The sequence below is a fragment of the Neovison vison genome, chromosome 4, assembly GCF_020171115.1.
Source record: "Neovison vison isolate M4711 chromosome 4, ASM_NN_V1, whole genome shotgun sequence".
NCBI classification, from domain to species: domain Eukaryota; kingdom Metazoa; phylum Chordata; class Mammalia; order Carnivora; family Mustelidae; genus Neogale; species Neogale vison.
In genome coordinates this window covers 224,973,915-224,989,376 of record NC_058094.1, presented here as the reverse complement: position 1 = coordinate 224,989,376, position 15,462 = coordinate 224,973,915, and the positions used below count along the sequence as shown (strand labels likewise).

Here is a 15,462-nt window from a genome sequence, read left to right as displayed (position 1 = left end):
CGCTCCTGTCACCCCCTCTTCTGTGTCTGGGGGTCGTTCCCAGAGAAGCTCAAACATAGGCAATGAGACATGAACACACATGTTGCTGCCAGCAGGTTTGTTTTCATCCCCAGCGGAGGGGGAAGTTAACTGGACTTTATTTATTCAATGAAATACTATACGGTGGTTAAAATGAATGAACCAGATATTCTTGTTTAAACAGGACTGTATCTCAAAAACAATGATGCTTAAAAAAATAAAAAACAAACCTGCAACCTGATACGGAATGAATTACATCATTCACATAAACATTTAAAATACCCAAACCAGTGGTATGCCCTGTTTACTGATGCACCAAGACATAGGTGGGATCTCCAACCTCTGGGAAGGGAAGGAAATGGACCGGCCCTGCCTTTATCTGTATCCATAACTTTCCACTTTTAAAGAGACATCTATCTACTCCGCCGGCGGACTGAGCCCTGCTCCTGTCGCCTTCTAAGGCAGCTCCACCCCTGGCCTCCCTGGGGTCCCATTAGGTGAACAAAAATATTCTACTTTTCTTCCCCCTCCCCCACTCAAGTTAGTTCCAGTTGGGTTTTCTCACGTGTATCCAGGAGGCCTGCCTGTACTTTCTCTCTTCCTCGCCCCCCACCCCCCATTTCATTTCTGGTTCTTGCCTCCTGCTAGATGTTCCATAAATATGGGTGTACCTGAACCTGTCCAGGAAAGGGAGCCGCCAACTCCAAGCTCTACCCTTTCTTTCGGGCTATCTCTCAAGGTTACAAAGAGCATTCCTGCAAGGGGCTGGAAGGCAACTTGGGGTAAACATGTCCCTTCCCACTCGGCCTCAGTTTCCTCCCAAATGCCGGGTCCGGCCCCTTCCAGCCCCAGCACTCTATGATTCTCGGAATTGTGTCCTCTCCTGTCGAAAACAACACTCGGGCATTTCACAAAAGCACCCAACCCCCTTGTTACCCTTGGAACCACAGTCCGCTTCCCCGGAACCCGGACTGCACAGAGCTGGTCACATGAACCCGGGCTCGCTTTGGTGTGACGGGTTTCTTAGATCCCTTTGTGAGCGCAGGTTTTGAAAGGGAACGACCCGGGTTCTGGGTTTGAGAGGAGCAGGGGGATCCGGCGGGAGGAAGGCTGTCGGAGCCAATCAAGCCGCCTCCAGACCCCAGCACGTCGCCTCGGCCGCGCGCGGCGGTTTGTGCTCGGCTCTCCCGCCTCCGGGTCTCGCCCGAGGCTGCCCGGGGAGGCGAGGACCCCAGGTGAGAGGCCGGGGTGGGGGGGGCGGCGGGGGGCGGCGGGGGGGGGGGCAGGCCGCGCGGTTCGGCCCGGGCTCCACGACGGGCTGGCCCGGGGCTCAGGGCGTGTCCGTCGCCGCCCGGCTGCTCGCTCGACACTGTTCGCTCCTACCGGCTGTAGATGGAGCTGTCTGGGTTCCTGCAGCCTCCGACGAGCCTCGGAGTGTTTCTCTTTAAACGGCCTGAGAGGGACATGCCTCCCAGGATGCAGTTTGTATCAACATGGCAGCTGCTGTGCAGCTCCCCTGCTGAAGAGGCGCCGGGACGGCAGCGCAGCTCGCAGCCGGGGCCGGGGCCGGAGCCGGGGTCGCAGCCGCGGCCGCAGAGGGGCCGCGCGCGGGCCGGGGGCCGGTGCTGAGGGCCGGGGCCCAGCTCGCGGCCGGGGCGCAGCCCGCCCGGCCGCCCGCACCGCCGCGCGCCCCGCTCCGACGCCGCCGCCCGGCTCGGCCGCTCCGTCCCCGCCCGCCCTGAGCAGGCCGGGCCCGACGGCCGCGCGAGCCCGGGCGGGGGAAGGCAGGGCCGGGCAGGCGCCGCCTGCGGAGAGGCCGGGGGGCCGGCCTGCGCGGGGCCGCGCGGCGGCGGCGGCGACTCCGGGCCGGGCCGGACAGCGCACGGCCATGGCCGAGGCGGCCCCGGCTCCGGTGAGGGCGGCCCGCGCGCGCACGGACGCGCGGACTCGGGGCCCGGGGGACGGCCTGCGCGTCCCGGGCTCGGCGGCCCGGCCTGGGGTCTCGGTAAGGGACAGAAACGCCGCGACGTGGGGGGTTGGGGGGGGGGCCCGGCGGGCTCGCGCGCCCCTTAACGGGGGCGGCAGGGGGGGGCGGGCTGCGGGATGGGAGCGGGGCCGAGGATCCGGCCGCCGTCCGGGCGAGGCTGCGGGGACGCCGGGGCCTGGCTCGCTCGCGGGCCCGGAGGTGGGCGCCCGGGGCGGCGCGCCTCGCTCCCTGCGGAGCCGGCGCTGCGTCCGTCGGGGTTGCCGCCGCACGTTTTCCGCAGAGCTCGCCCCCGCCGAGCCTCCCGCGGCCGGAGCGCGGCGCTGACGCGGCTCTCCCCATTTCGCAGAGCGGAGACACTGAGGCACAGACTCCTGGCGGCGACCTGCCCGGCCTGCCCCAAGGTCACGTAGCGAATCCTCCGTGGCCCGGTGCCCGCGTCCCCAGAAATGCCAGCCTTCTCGGGCCGCGGGCCTGGACGGGGAGGGGGCGGCTCTGGTGGCGGCCTCCCCTGGGTTAGGGGCCTGGCCCGGCGCGCGGTGGACGCGGCCCGTCGGGGGGGAGGTGACGGCGGGGTGAGAGGCTCGGCAGCGCCCAGCCGAGCCGTTGCGTCGTGGGGAGCAGGTGACCCTCGGGCTCGGGCGCCTGGGCCTCCAGCTTCTGCGTCTGGAGCCCCCCCCCACCAGATTTTGGGTGTCCAGACGGATGGGGTCTGGGGATCGAGCTCCTAAGGGTTTTCGTGGCCGGTGGTCCTGCTTAGTGGGCCATTCTTAAAAACCAGCCCTGAAATCTCCCCGCAGACCTGCTCTTTGAGATGCAGTGGCCGTGCTGGAGAGCAGGATGGCTGCTGGGAGTCAGCGCCTGTGAGCCTCAGTTTACTGTTGTGTGGAGGGGGTCGGGATACGTGCTTTCTAAAGAGCCTCCTGGTTCAATAAAAATAGTAATCATCTATTGGAAAAATACAGCAAAATGGAGATTTAAAAATGCCTACCTCTGGGCTTCGGTCTCCAGGGCCCTTGAATGGTATATAATTCTGAGTTAACCACACTGGGTCATTCAAGAAAATGGCATGGCTTTTTTATAAATCGGTATGAATGGTGATATATTTTTTTCTGCTAATATGCATGAGTCCTGGGGGACCCCATCCACTTGGGATGCACGAGGTAGGGAGGGTGGGTTAAATCCTATGATCTATAGTCTAGAATTCTCCCCCTGCCCACAACAGTTTGAGAATGCAAGCTTATTAATCTTAGATACTACATTTATAGCTCCATCCCTCTCTTTATGCTTAGGGTAAAATTGAGCCACAGGTTTACTGACACGGAGGACATTATAGCAAGGGGCTTTAATTTGGGGGTAGAGGACAGGTATGTTCCTGTGCCCCCTCATCCTTCTACAGTCCTCCAAATCTGAAAGTGGAGAGAGCCAGTCTAGTAACAGCAAAGAAACGGTATTTTCCTTTGAGCTCTGATTAGACTAGTTGGTAACCGTATCTTACTCTGCTGGCTTTAGGCTTTAGGTACTGTACTGGAGCTTTTTATTATTATAATTAGTTTTTTCATTGTTTTAGTTAAACCCGTGTATTACTCAGGGAGACTAACTTGGCCTCCGGGGATTTTTCCTTCCCATTAGTTGTAGGCAAATACCCTAATCCCCCCTCGAAGGACAGGGCCATAATATGCCTATTGTGTTCTGTTATGCTGGTCATTTTCCCCTGGCATCTGAGGCTCCTGTCCCAGAGGGCTGTCCTGTCTGCCCTTACCTGTGACAAGTTGAGACATAGCTTGATGAATCCCCAGGTTTTGGGGTCTGTGAACCCGTTGAAAGTGTTTGCAGAATTGTGTGTGTGTGCCCGCCTGTGGTTTTGTTTTGTTTTGTTTTGTTAGTTTTTTGAGGGAGAGAATCCACAACTTTCATTAGTTTTTTAAAGGGTCTATGAAATGTCTTTATGGGTAAGGCCTTGCCAACCATAGACCCTCCCACGAGTCTGTGTTTACTCTCCAGGCTTCTCTGAATTTTAGAGGCAGGAAGGATTCAGAACACTTAACCTGACCTGCTACCTGGGTTGACAGCTGAGGCCCAGAGGCAACCTGCGGTGTCTGCGGCCAGCCTGCGGTGTGACCTTGGGCGAGCGGGTTGGCCTCTCCAAACTTCCACGCCTCCCTGTGCTAAGTGTGGGTAACAGTTCTCAGAGTCCCAGTTTCGTAGGGCTTCCTGAGGATGACGTGAGAGAGAGCCCTTTGAAATGCTCAACACAGTTCAGGGCGCACAGTAAGTGCTGACTAACTGCTAGCTGTTATCTGACTAAGAAGCTCTCACATCTGGTTAGCTGCAGAACTATTGGATCATACTACCTTGAGAACATTCCGCCTGCACAGGCCTTCGGTTTCCAGTTCTTGGCTTAACGTGTGGTGCAGTCTCGGTGAAGGCCTCGTAAGTGAATGAATGAGCAAATAAAGGAAGGAAAGTGGTAGGAGACACAAATTAGTTGAGACGGCTCTGATAGATGGCCGAAGCAATGTCATTCTGTCCCCTAACATTGTTTTTTCACGTGACCCAATCATTTATATTGTTCATTCATTCAGCAGACATTCATTGAGCACATCCTCTGTGTCAGACTGGATATGCTCCCTTTCAAACGAAGAGAATGGGGATTCCAGTTACATTAAAGATCACTTGTACGTGGCACAGCAGTGGGTCCTTCAGCAGATTGGTTGAAGGAAGATACGAGCAAATGGACAAACATGTTATAGAAGAACTTCGGTTCGGTTCCGATAGCGCTCTTGATGGGCTCAGTAAACCCAGAGCTGGCCACTCAGAAGATCTTGGCTTCACCTCCCTGGTGACACAAGAATTCTCCCAACACGAATGTGGCTTAGGTGGGGAACAGGGAGAGAGTGAATAATGAAAATCCCCAAAGGAGTCAGTCTTTATGTCAGTTCTAGTCGCCCGCCAGTCTTGACGAGAGTCCCAGATTGGCTGACTTCCGCTCCATTTCCAGCCTCTCCAGGCCTTTGCTTCTCCTTCCCCACCTCGCAGACCACAGGGAGGAACTCAGACCACCAGAGCACGCCTCCTGCAGTAGGGGCCCATCAGCCCCGGGCGCTTTGGCTCCCGCGTACAAGGGGCTGAACTGCTGTCCCCTGGCCTGGCTCGGGCAGGGTGTCTCTTCTCTCTGTCTGCCTGGGATACCCAGAAGCCCATTCGGCCTCTCTCCATAGACATGCTTGGTGAAATTGTATTGATAAGTCCACAGTTCAGCTTTGATCAGAGTCGGGGAAACTTAAGGTTTCCCTTAAGTTTTCCCTTAAGACAGAGGGCACAGGGACTGCCTCCTGACACAAGCAGGAGCAGTGGGGCCACATGTCAAGTTCCTCGTCGAGGGAAGTCCTTTAATAGCCCTGGCCCCACTGGGGTCTCCTCCCACCTTGCTGGGAGTCTGGGGGTCATAACGGTGCCCGGCACTGACAGTTCTGCTCTTTTGGTTTACAAAGTCTTATTTTCTTTGATGCTCCGTGCTCAAACTCCATGAGGTGGCAGGTGTGTCAGATACTGTCTTTGCGTTACGGGCAAGGACACCGAGAACAGAGAGGCCGAGTGAGCCGGCAACAGTCGGCGTGAGCAGGACCGAGAGCAGAGGCCTCTATCTTGTCCTCTCATCCACTTCTAGTCCTGGGCGGTCCCCATGAGATGTGTGTTGTGAAGAAAGAGACAGCTCTACCAACACAGAAGGTGGCCACCTTTTCTTTGTTGTTAATAATAGTTTCATAATTGATACCTAAATCAGCTCTAGGCTCTCAAGAAGAGACTCGTGTCCGCGCAGTGTATCTTATTACCAGGAAACCCATGACCCTTTTCGGTGGGTGCCGATCTTTGGCATTTACTTTGCCATCTGGATTCTGTGGCCTTCAATCCTGTCCTTTCTCTCCTTGAACACAGGTCCAGCAGCTGGACATGGAGACCCAACGCTCGTCACCTCTGTCATTCCCCAGTGTTCTGCAAGAAGAAACCCCACGTCAGGCCCCTGCCGGGATCCCCCGAGAGACTCTGTTTCAGTCCCGTGTTCTTCCCCCCAAAGAGATTCCTTCTTCGTCTCCCCCCATTCCCCGACAAGGCTCCCTGCCCCAGACTCCCAAGCTAGAGACCTCTGGCCGAATGCCGCATGTTCTCCAGAAGGGACCCTCACTCCTGTATCCGGCCGCTTCTGAGCAAGAGACTCATCTCCAGGGTCCCCTGACTTCCCAAGAAGAGACCCAGTATCCACCCCCAGCTGCTGCTGAACAAGAAATATCACTTCTCTCCCACTCCACCCCCCACCAAGAAGCCCCACTCCACTCGCCTGAAGTTCCCGAGAAAGACCCCCTGTCCCTTTCCCCCACAGTTCCGGAGACTGACATGGACCCCCTGCTTCAGAGCCCCGTTTCCCAAAAAGATACTCCCTTCCAGATCTCTTCTGCAGCCCAGAAGGACACACCACTCCCTACGGCGGAGATCACCCGCTTGGCCGTGTGGGCTGCCGTCCAAGCGGTGGAGAGGAAACTGGAGGCCCAGGCCATGCGGCTCCTGACCCTGGAGGGGCGGACGGGGACGGCCGAGAAGAAGCTGGCGGACTGCGAGAAGACGGCCGTGGAGTTTGCAAACCACCTGGAGAGCAAGTGGGTTGTGCTGGGGACCCTGCTGCAGGAGTACGGGCTGCTGCAGAGGCGGCTGGAGAACATGGAGAACCTGCTGAAAAACCGAAATTTCTGGATCCTGCGCCTGCCCCCGGGCAGCAATGGAGAGGTCCCCAAGGTAAAGCCATCCCAACTGGGGCCTCCCAAGGAGGGATCCGAATTGCATGTGTTTTAGGAATTTCATATAAAAGAAGGAAAAAGAGGTGGTTAAGGAGACAGATATAATGATACCTAGTTGCTAGCATGACTTCACCAAGCACAAGACACGCCAACATCGTGTTTGTCCTGTTGGTTAAGCTCTGGGTGAACAGGTCAGAGGACCTCCTAGTGATCAGGGATGGTCGGTTCCGAAGGGCATTCAGGTCACAGTGAGTGGGACTTGGTGTGAACGTTGGGAGTTCACTGTCAGAGGTGGACGGAGACCTTGGTGGAAGGTTCTAGGGCTCTGTCCTGCTCCATGTTTTTATCAGTTGACTTAGAAATTATGTTAATGCCAGTAAAAATGTGATTTCAAGAGATATCCTAAAAAACTAGAGAATAGTTAGGTTTTAATATTATTTTCCCAGAAGATCCTGAACTTGAATGTGGACTGGTTTTCTTTCTGTTCTTTGTGTGTTGTCCCTGTACACAGCCTTATGTAGGGACGGGACTTGGACTGCATTCTCTATGCCAGCCCTTCTCAAATGTTAGTGTGGCGATCTTACTAAATGCAGAATCTGATTTAGTGGGTCTAGATTGGGGCCTGAGGGTCTGCATTTCTAGCAAATTCCCCGGTGTCAGTGCTGCTGGTCTGCAGACCATGCTTTGTAGCCGCAAGGATTATCCCATTAGACAGAAAAACAGACCAGACAAAACAAGACCCTTACTCTGTGGGGCCAGGACAGTGGCTGAAGTCAGGCCAGATTTCTAGAGAGGCCACCGCTGGGCCGTTGGGCCTTTCCCACTGCAGTCCCGGGAGAAGGACGTTGAGCCAGGGCCTGGGGCTGAGAGCCATTCGTTACCTTGGGATTTGGCGGCTGAGGGCCCGTGACTGCTGTCCAGGTGGTCCAAGCTGAGTTTGTGTGGTTCCAGGTTCCTGTCACCTTCGATGATGTCGCCGTCCACTTCTCCGAGCAGGAGTGGGGGAACCTGTCTGAGTGGCAGAAGGAGCTCTACAAGAACGTGATGCGGGGCAACTACGAGTCTCTGGTTTCTATGGGTAAGGAGAAGGTTCACCCACGCTGGGGGGCTTCCTTGACACGAGCCTGAGGTTCATTTGGAGACGTGGGGAGTTCTGAGTGCCAGTCCTCCCAATACTCAGAAACAAGAAAACCCGAATTTCAGTTTTTCTAACTGGTTCACGACCAGTTAGCACAAACGCCCCCAGGCACCAGGGTAGCAGAGATGAGGACAGCGGGTAGACAGAGCACCACTCCACTGAGAAGCCACGGGGACAGGTGGGAAGGAGACAGATGTCAGGGTCCAACCTCTACATTATTTCCTCCTGGCTCTGTACGTATATGTTTCATGAGTCTGTCCAGGAAATTGTTACAAAGCAGAGTGTGAAGGGCTTTATGAGAATCAAGTTACTTAATCCCCACTTCTCCTGAGAGGGCACTGGGACAGGCATGAGCCCTCGCTCCCCTTTGCCCATTCAGTGTGACTGAACACTGTCACTGATGGACAGCCTGCGTCCCCCGGGTTCTTATCTCCTCTGTGCAGAGAGGAGGCTGTGACCTGGGGGGTCGACGCTCATGCTGGGTTCCACCAGCAAGTCACAGTCTCACCAAGGACTCTCTTCCCCAGAAGTCTGTGCATTCTTATTGTTTCCATTAATAAGAGTATTTCAGGAGGAAAACCTGGGAGAATATACTTCATTTTTATACATATCCTTCTGTCGGTGTGGGGAACTCTTTGGGCACGCAAAAAAAGGAAAACATTTACATGTGCAAGTCTATGCTTAGAAACTTGGATTCTTGCTAGAGTCGTTCATTGAATATCCACATACCTCCCCATTAAGAGAACTTTCTTCTATTTGACTCATTTTTTCTTTTCTTTTTAAAGTATATGCATAATTGAAATTTCGGTTTATTGAAATTGTTGAAAATTTAACAATTTAGATTTAAAGAATAAAGAGCAGCCCCTGTGCCCCCCCAGAGGTAACCAGCACAATCCCTTCAGCCTGCGTTGCTTCCCATCCTCAGTTGTGCACGTGCAAACACAAGCTTGTGCACAGGCCCCCTGTGGCCCGCACGGATGGGGACCGGTGACTTAACTCTATTGAAGGATGGGCCCTAGGCTGCTTTTCACAGTTGCACAGGTAGTCCTGTTCAGAAGGATGTGTGGCCCTCCAGGGAGCCGCTGGGCGTCTGACCTTCTCGCTGTGGGCAGGGAGCAGGCTGATCGCATCTCCTGCCTGCTGCCGAGTCCGGACTCCGCGTCCCCATGTGTCCCTGTGCTCCTGTCTGGGTACCGCAGGAGGACAGCTTCTGAGGAGGGCGTCTCCTGGGCGAAGAGGAGGCCCGCTCACAGTATTGTGGCCACTTCTCCTGAAGGCTGTGACCTTCACGCCCCTGAGCGTGGCAGTGCTGTCTCTGCACGCCAGGGCTCAAACTGATGGCCTTGTTTTAAATAGTTGTCCTTTCTGATGAGTGAAGAATGACACCTCATTATTTTCATATGGGGTTTTTTTTTTTTTTTTTTTTTTGATGAGTAGTGAGCTAGTGCATCTTTTCCTGTCTTTACTGGCCATTTGCATTTCTTCTATGAATTACCTCTTTACAGTTGCTTTTTTATCTTGTACGAATCATGGTGGCTCTTTAGATAGAATAACGGATGTTAACCATTTACAAAGAAGCCATGTGTGGGCGCACACGCGTATGCGTCTCCTCCACGTGTCTTCATCTGGTAACTTCATTTCCAGAGAGCTTTAAACTTTTTTAAATGTGAGGGACACTATCCGTGCTTAAAGTTTTAGCTTCTGGATTTTTGTCAGGATTCGTTTTTTTACCCTATAAAATTTCAACTCTCGTGTGCCTTTGTCATGAAAAGGCATGACATGTCGCCGCCCCAGCCACCAGCGACAGGGTCACTTCCTGCTGGTGTGCACATGGCTGCTGCCCCCCACCCCGCACGCGTGCAGGCCCCTCCCACATGCACGCACAGGCCTACTCACCGCGGGGGCCTTCAGGAGGAGGGCTGGGAACCGGGCGCATCTCTTTTCCAGCACTGCCACTGACCACGGGGCTCCTCCTCGTGTCCCACTCACACAGGTGACACCTTTACAACCTCACCACACAGCATGTCTTCTTTCCTTCCTTCTGCCCAGACTATGCAATTTCCAAACCAGACCTCATGTCGCAGATGGAGCGTGGGGAGAGGCCGACCGTGCAGGAGCAGGAGGACTCCGAGGAAGGCGAGACGCCTGCAGATCCCAGTGCTGGTGAGTGGCTCTTGGGTGGCCCAGAGCTCTGCGTTCCAGGTCTTCCAGCCCTCAGGGGGCCCGGCGTGGGGTGTCGCCACCCGCAGCAGACCCCAGAGGGCTGTGTTAGCGGCTGTGTGCGGGAAGGAGGCCTGCAGGTGCGAGACCTGCCTGACGCCTCCTTGACCCCCCTGCTCCCCACCAGTGGCCCAAGTGGCTGGGAAATTAGGACACCGTTGGGTTCATCATCTTGGGGAGTTTCTGACATGACCAGGTGTCACTCCCCCTCTTGGCGGGAAACAAAACCAGAACTGAAAGAAAAGCGGTCACTTGTCAGGGTGCTAGAGTTGGTGCCTCGTGGAGCATTCCAGAGAGGGTTGCACACCCCGGTCCTGCAGCCGGTCAGTGGAGGGATAGGGACAGACAGACTGGACGGGAGACGTTGTGCGATGTGCAGAACGGTGTATGGATGGGCTGGTGTGACAGAGGCGGCGGAAAGGCGTGTGTCTCAAGTGTGGACCCCGGCGTCAGATACCTGCGTTTTTGAATCCCGGCTTCTGTGCTCACCGGCGGTCTGATTAAGATAACTTGGCCTTTTGGGGAAGCTTATTTTCCCCATCCGTAGAATAGGACGGGTCCTAGTCTCTAGGGCCTGATGGGGTGCCTGGGCTGTACTGGCAGCCCAGTAAACCCCAGGCGCCGTCATTCTGCGTAGGCTTCGTCCCTCGCCAGCCCCCGTGTCCGTGGCCCACGTGCCTGCCCTGCTGGAGCTCTTGCGGAGCGTGGTCTGTTTGTGGAGCTCCTGCTTTGGAATTGCCTTTGGACTTGAATCATCTACCTTGAAGGTCTGCAGTGGAAGCCGATCCTTGTCCTTCACAGCCAGACATCATGGGTGATCCTGCCTTTGGAAAAAGGATAATCCAGCCAGAGAACTCACTAGAGCCAGAGGCCAGGTCTAGTTACGAAATAATGTCGTTGGTTCTGGGACCTGTCAGCTGGATCCTCGCAGGAGGTCCAGCAACATCTAGGGTGAAGTCAGCTCCGGTGACTGAGAGCTGTAAGTGACAGAAGAGACAGAAGCCTCTGGAAGAATAAGTGCCGGCATCCCTCAGAGCAGTCCAGTACCCTTCCTTCCTGGAGATTTGCGAGAGATTTAAGTTGAGAGTAGAGGCCAGTCTCGGTTCATTCTGGCAGACAAAAATCATGATTTAGAAGCAGGTGAGGGGCGCCTGGGTGGCTCATTGGGTTAAGCCTCTGCCTTTGGCTCAGGTCGTGATCCCAGGGTCCTGGGATCAAGCCCCGCATCAGGCTCTCTGCTTGGTGGGGAACCTGCTTCCCTTCCTCTCTCTCTGCCTGCCTCTATGCCTACTTGTGATCTCTCTGTCAAATAAATAAATAAATAATCTTTATAAAAATAAAAAATACAATATAAGCAAGTGAGACTGGGGACTTGGGAACAAAGCATGGCGTGTGCCAGAAGGTCCTTTGGTTTAGAAAAAAATAAGTCTGTGTCCACAAATTTGAGTGGCCACAGACAAAAGCAAGGATCACATGGGAAGAAGAGAGAAATTCAAAGCAGAAGAATTAAGAACCAGGCCTGGGAGGCAGAGAATGAGAATCTGGGCGAGTGGGTCAGGGTAGATCCCTAAAATCTGATGTCCCGGTGGGGTTCTGTGGTCTAGGCACTGCTCCGCGCGCATTCTCTCACACGCGCTGGGACGACAGCCTCTGTCCCCTGCCCCTGTCTGCTTGTTCACACCCTCGTCACAGACGGGCCTCCCACAGAGCAGGGCCAGAATCGAAAGCAAAAAACCTCAGCCCACTGGGCCCCAGGCCGGGTTTGTTGTGGTACACGTGCGTCCGCGGCCCGAGCATCACAGACGCTGCCTTCTGTGGCTGGAATGTGCCATTTGTTCCATGGACCATCCCCAGATGCTTGGAGCCCAGACAGGAGGGAGCACAGGGGAGGGCGTGGGAACCCCCGCCACACAGGGCCAGCTGGGGGCTCGCACCCCCGTGTGTGACCAGGGCCCTGGCTGCTGGAGAGCAGGATTGTTCTGTGATCCTGCCCTTAGCAGAGCCTGTTACCAGAGCTCCCACATCTCACCCCTTAGAAGGGGGGGGCTGCAGAACTGGCTCTGGTGCGATACTGGTGGGGAAAAGCCTAGAAACCTGAGATTTTTCCAGAGTTCCAAGTACACTGAACATGACAATTTTATGAACTGGCAAAGTGAATGTATTCAATAAACCATTTTTTTATGGTTTGGATCCCTGAGGGCAAAAATGCTTCTGATATCGACCCTGCTCTCAAAACACTCAAGCAGGGGCTCCCATACATGGCCCTCGAAGGGGGGTAACGAAGGTCTGGGGAAGCCAGGTTCCATTTTTACCTAACAAATTAGTGGAGAGTAAAATCAAACCAGAAGGCATGGCTGAAATCCAAGGTCTCAGTCTTTGTGAAAAGCAATTTGATATTTTTTTAGTCTTAAAATATGTTTTAAATATTTAAAATGTTCATATACTTGACCTAAGAATTTCCTTTGCTTTCTGAGAGTCTCTAGCACGGAAAATAATCCAAACCGTGGGGGCGCCTGGGTGGCTCAGTTGTTAAGCGGCTGCCTTTGGCTCAGGTCATGATCCCAGGATCCTGGGATTGAGCCCCTCATCGGGCTCCCTGCTCAGCGGGAAGCCTGATTCTCCTTCTCCCACACCCCCTGCTTGAGTTCCCTTTCTTGCTGTGTCTCTCTCTATCAAATAAATAAACAAAATCTTAAAAAAAAAAAAAAGAATCCAAACTGTGGATTAAGATGGACAGATACTATATTACATTATGCAGACTCTCATATGGCCACTGAAATCATCAATGAAGTTTTTATAGCACGTTTCATTTGCATGTTTATTCTTTAGTTCTTGTTTTTGCTTTTAAGATTTCATTTATTAGCAAGCACAAGCAGGGGGAGTGGCAGAGGAAGAAGCAGACTCCCCGCTGAGCTAGGAGCCCCGACTCGGGGGGCTCGATCCCAGGACCCAGAGATCATGACCTAAGCTGAAGGCAGATGCTTATCAATGGAGCCACCCAGGCGCCCCTTCAGGGGTTTTTCTGGACCAAGCAGTATGTCAGGAGACCAACAGCAATAACTAACCCCATCCCCCGCCAACCACACATTAAGGAGGCAGTGGTGCTGTGAAGGCAAGCATCCAGGCCCGTGAGACACACAGCATGGACGACTTTCTAGTGGGAACCTAAAGGGCGAGTAGGAGTTCCAGTTGCCTGGAGGAGAATTCACTGGATGGAAGAAAGTCTGGAAGCGTGAAAAGCCGAGATCTGAGCTAGAGACAGACATCTGGGCGTTGGTAGCATAGAGCCGGTCTGCAAAGGGAGACGGGAGAGAGCACAGGCCATCCCCTTGGGAGCCCTGACTTTTAGAGCAGATTTGGAATATACTGGTCTGGGTAGGGGCCCAGGCATTAATGTTCTTTAAAACAGTTCCAGGATAATTCTCACACACAACCAACGCCGAGAACCGCTGTTGAAGGAGTTGGAGAAGGAAGGAGGAGGCAGAGGAACCGGAGGAAATGGAAGGACTGGTCAGAAAGGTAGCAAGACAGGAGGATAGTTGGGGCCCTGGCTGGCTCAGGCGGTAGAGCGCGGGAAGTTAGGGTAGTGCGTCGTGGGGTCTTTCAAGAGAGGGTTTCCAGAAGGAGGGCGTGTGGTCAGCCGTGCTGAATTCCGCGGTGTGGCTTAGTAAGGCAAGACTGACACGTCCGCGGGACGTGCAGGTGGGCAGCGACAGTGACCTGGTGGTGTGATGGGGCGGAAGGCCGTAGGAGCGGAGCGGGCTGAGCGGGCGGGGGAGGGAGGAGCCAGCACGCATCCTCGCTGTTTCAAGGGTAGCCGTGAGCGGGGAGTGCACATATGGGGCCTTAGCTGGGGGCCGACCTTGTTTGCTTCAGGTGGGCTTTGCTCACCTGACGCTGATGGCCGGGATCCCGTCGATAGGGGAAGTGACTGAAGTAGCCGTCGATAGGGGAAGTGACTGAAGTAGAAATGGAAATGTAACTTGAAGTCCGGGATGTAAACAAAAAATAGGGGGAAAAAATTGAATGGAAATGTAACAAAATCGTATTTCTTTATGCTTTGTAGAATGTTCTCGAGTAAGTATGTATTACTTATTCAGTAAAAATAATTTAAAAAAAAAAAACAAACCACATGAAGAAAGACTTCGAGTTAAAGATGGCAGGTTGAACATGTGTTTACTCCTACCTCCCAGAATCCTTCTAAAGCAAGAGCGAAGGGCTTTTAGAAGGAGTGAGCAGGGAGACAACAGCAAGCACATTCTGGAAGCCCTGCGAGCAGATGGCTGGGTGATCACTGATTTAGAAAGCTACATCCAAAATTGGGATTGGGGAATGCAGAAGAGAAACTCCACGTGCAACGCACCCCCATCCCCTACTCCAGACTCGGAAAGGAGCAGTACCGGAGACCGTAGGTACCTCTGGAAATGGGGCAAAGGTGGGCTTAAAAACAGAAGATGGGTCAGACGTCTTTCACCTCCCCTCTACGGCCTCCCTTGGTCCCTCAGCCAGCATCTGCCTCTCCCAACCCTGGTGGACACCCGGGCCTACTTCTCTGGAGAAGGTGAACAAGACCATGTCTGAAGGCGGCACCGGGCCCCGTGGAGGACAGGACACCACACTGGCTGCAAGGTTGGCAGTGAAGCGGGACATGCAGGTACTGAGATCTCCAGCCTTCCTCCCAACCTGGCTCCCAAGTCGAAGCAGACATCCAGGATGAAACCCCCAGGCAGCATACTGGATGCGTTTTGCCTGGAGACTTCGGGGACCAGCCCTTGGCATCTTCCCAGGAAATGACTCAGACAAGCCATCCCGGTGGGAAGTCCATCACCAGTAAGCCCTACTTAAAGGCACCAAACTTTTCAATCTCTTTTGGGTGTTCTACTTTTAAATAGAAGTAAAGTAAATATAAGTAGGTAACCATTACCGCAGACATTTGGGGAAAGCCTCTAATATAGAAAGAGCAAAGGAAAAGAAAGCAGAAAAAATAAATTTCAAGGAAACAGAGACTATGCAGAGAGATTTTTAAAACTGGGTTTAAACACATATATATATATTTGTTTATGTAATATATATAACATATGTATTTCACATTCAGGAGATAAAAGAAGTGAATACATCCATGACACGACAGTATAATGCTTATTGGGGCACCTGGGTGGCTCAGTGGGTTAAGCATCTGCTTTTGGCTCAGGTCATGATCCCAGGGTCCTGGGATTGAGTCCTGCATCAGTTCCCTGCTGATAAGATAAAGTTGAGCACATGTCCCAGAAAATAGAGCACAAGACAAAAAAAGAAAGTAGTGACAGGAT

General features: G+C 53.9%; 1 protein-coding gene across 2 annotated transcripts in view; it reads left to right on the top strand.

Moving 5' to 3' along the window:
• Positions 1-1,182: 1,182 nt before the first annotated feature.
• Positions 1,183-15,462, top strand: part of ZNF777 (zinc finger protein 777) — a 28,381-nt gene continuing 14,101 nt past the window's right edge. The window contains exons 1-4 of one of the 2 annotated variants that reach the window (XM_044246818.1): positions 1,183-1,253; positions 5,942-6,793; positions 7,747-7,873; positions 9,983-10,096. In XM_044246818.1, coding sequence (XP_044102753.1) covers positions 5,957-6,793; positions 7,747-7,873; positions 9,983-10,096 — 1,078 coding nt within the window. In that variant the 5' untranslated portion in view covers positions 1,183-1,253; positions 5,942-5,956. Of the gene's footprint in view, positions 1,254-1,892; positions 2,024-5,941; positions 6,794-7,746; positions 7,874-9,982; positions 10,097-15,462 lie in introns of those variants that run through there. The other variant, XM_044246817.1, reaches the window with a different exon arrangement.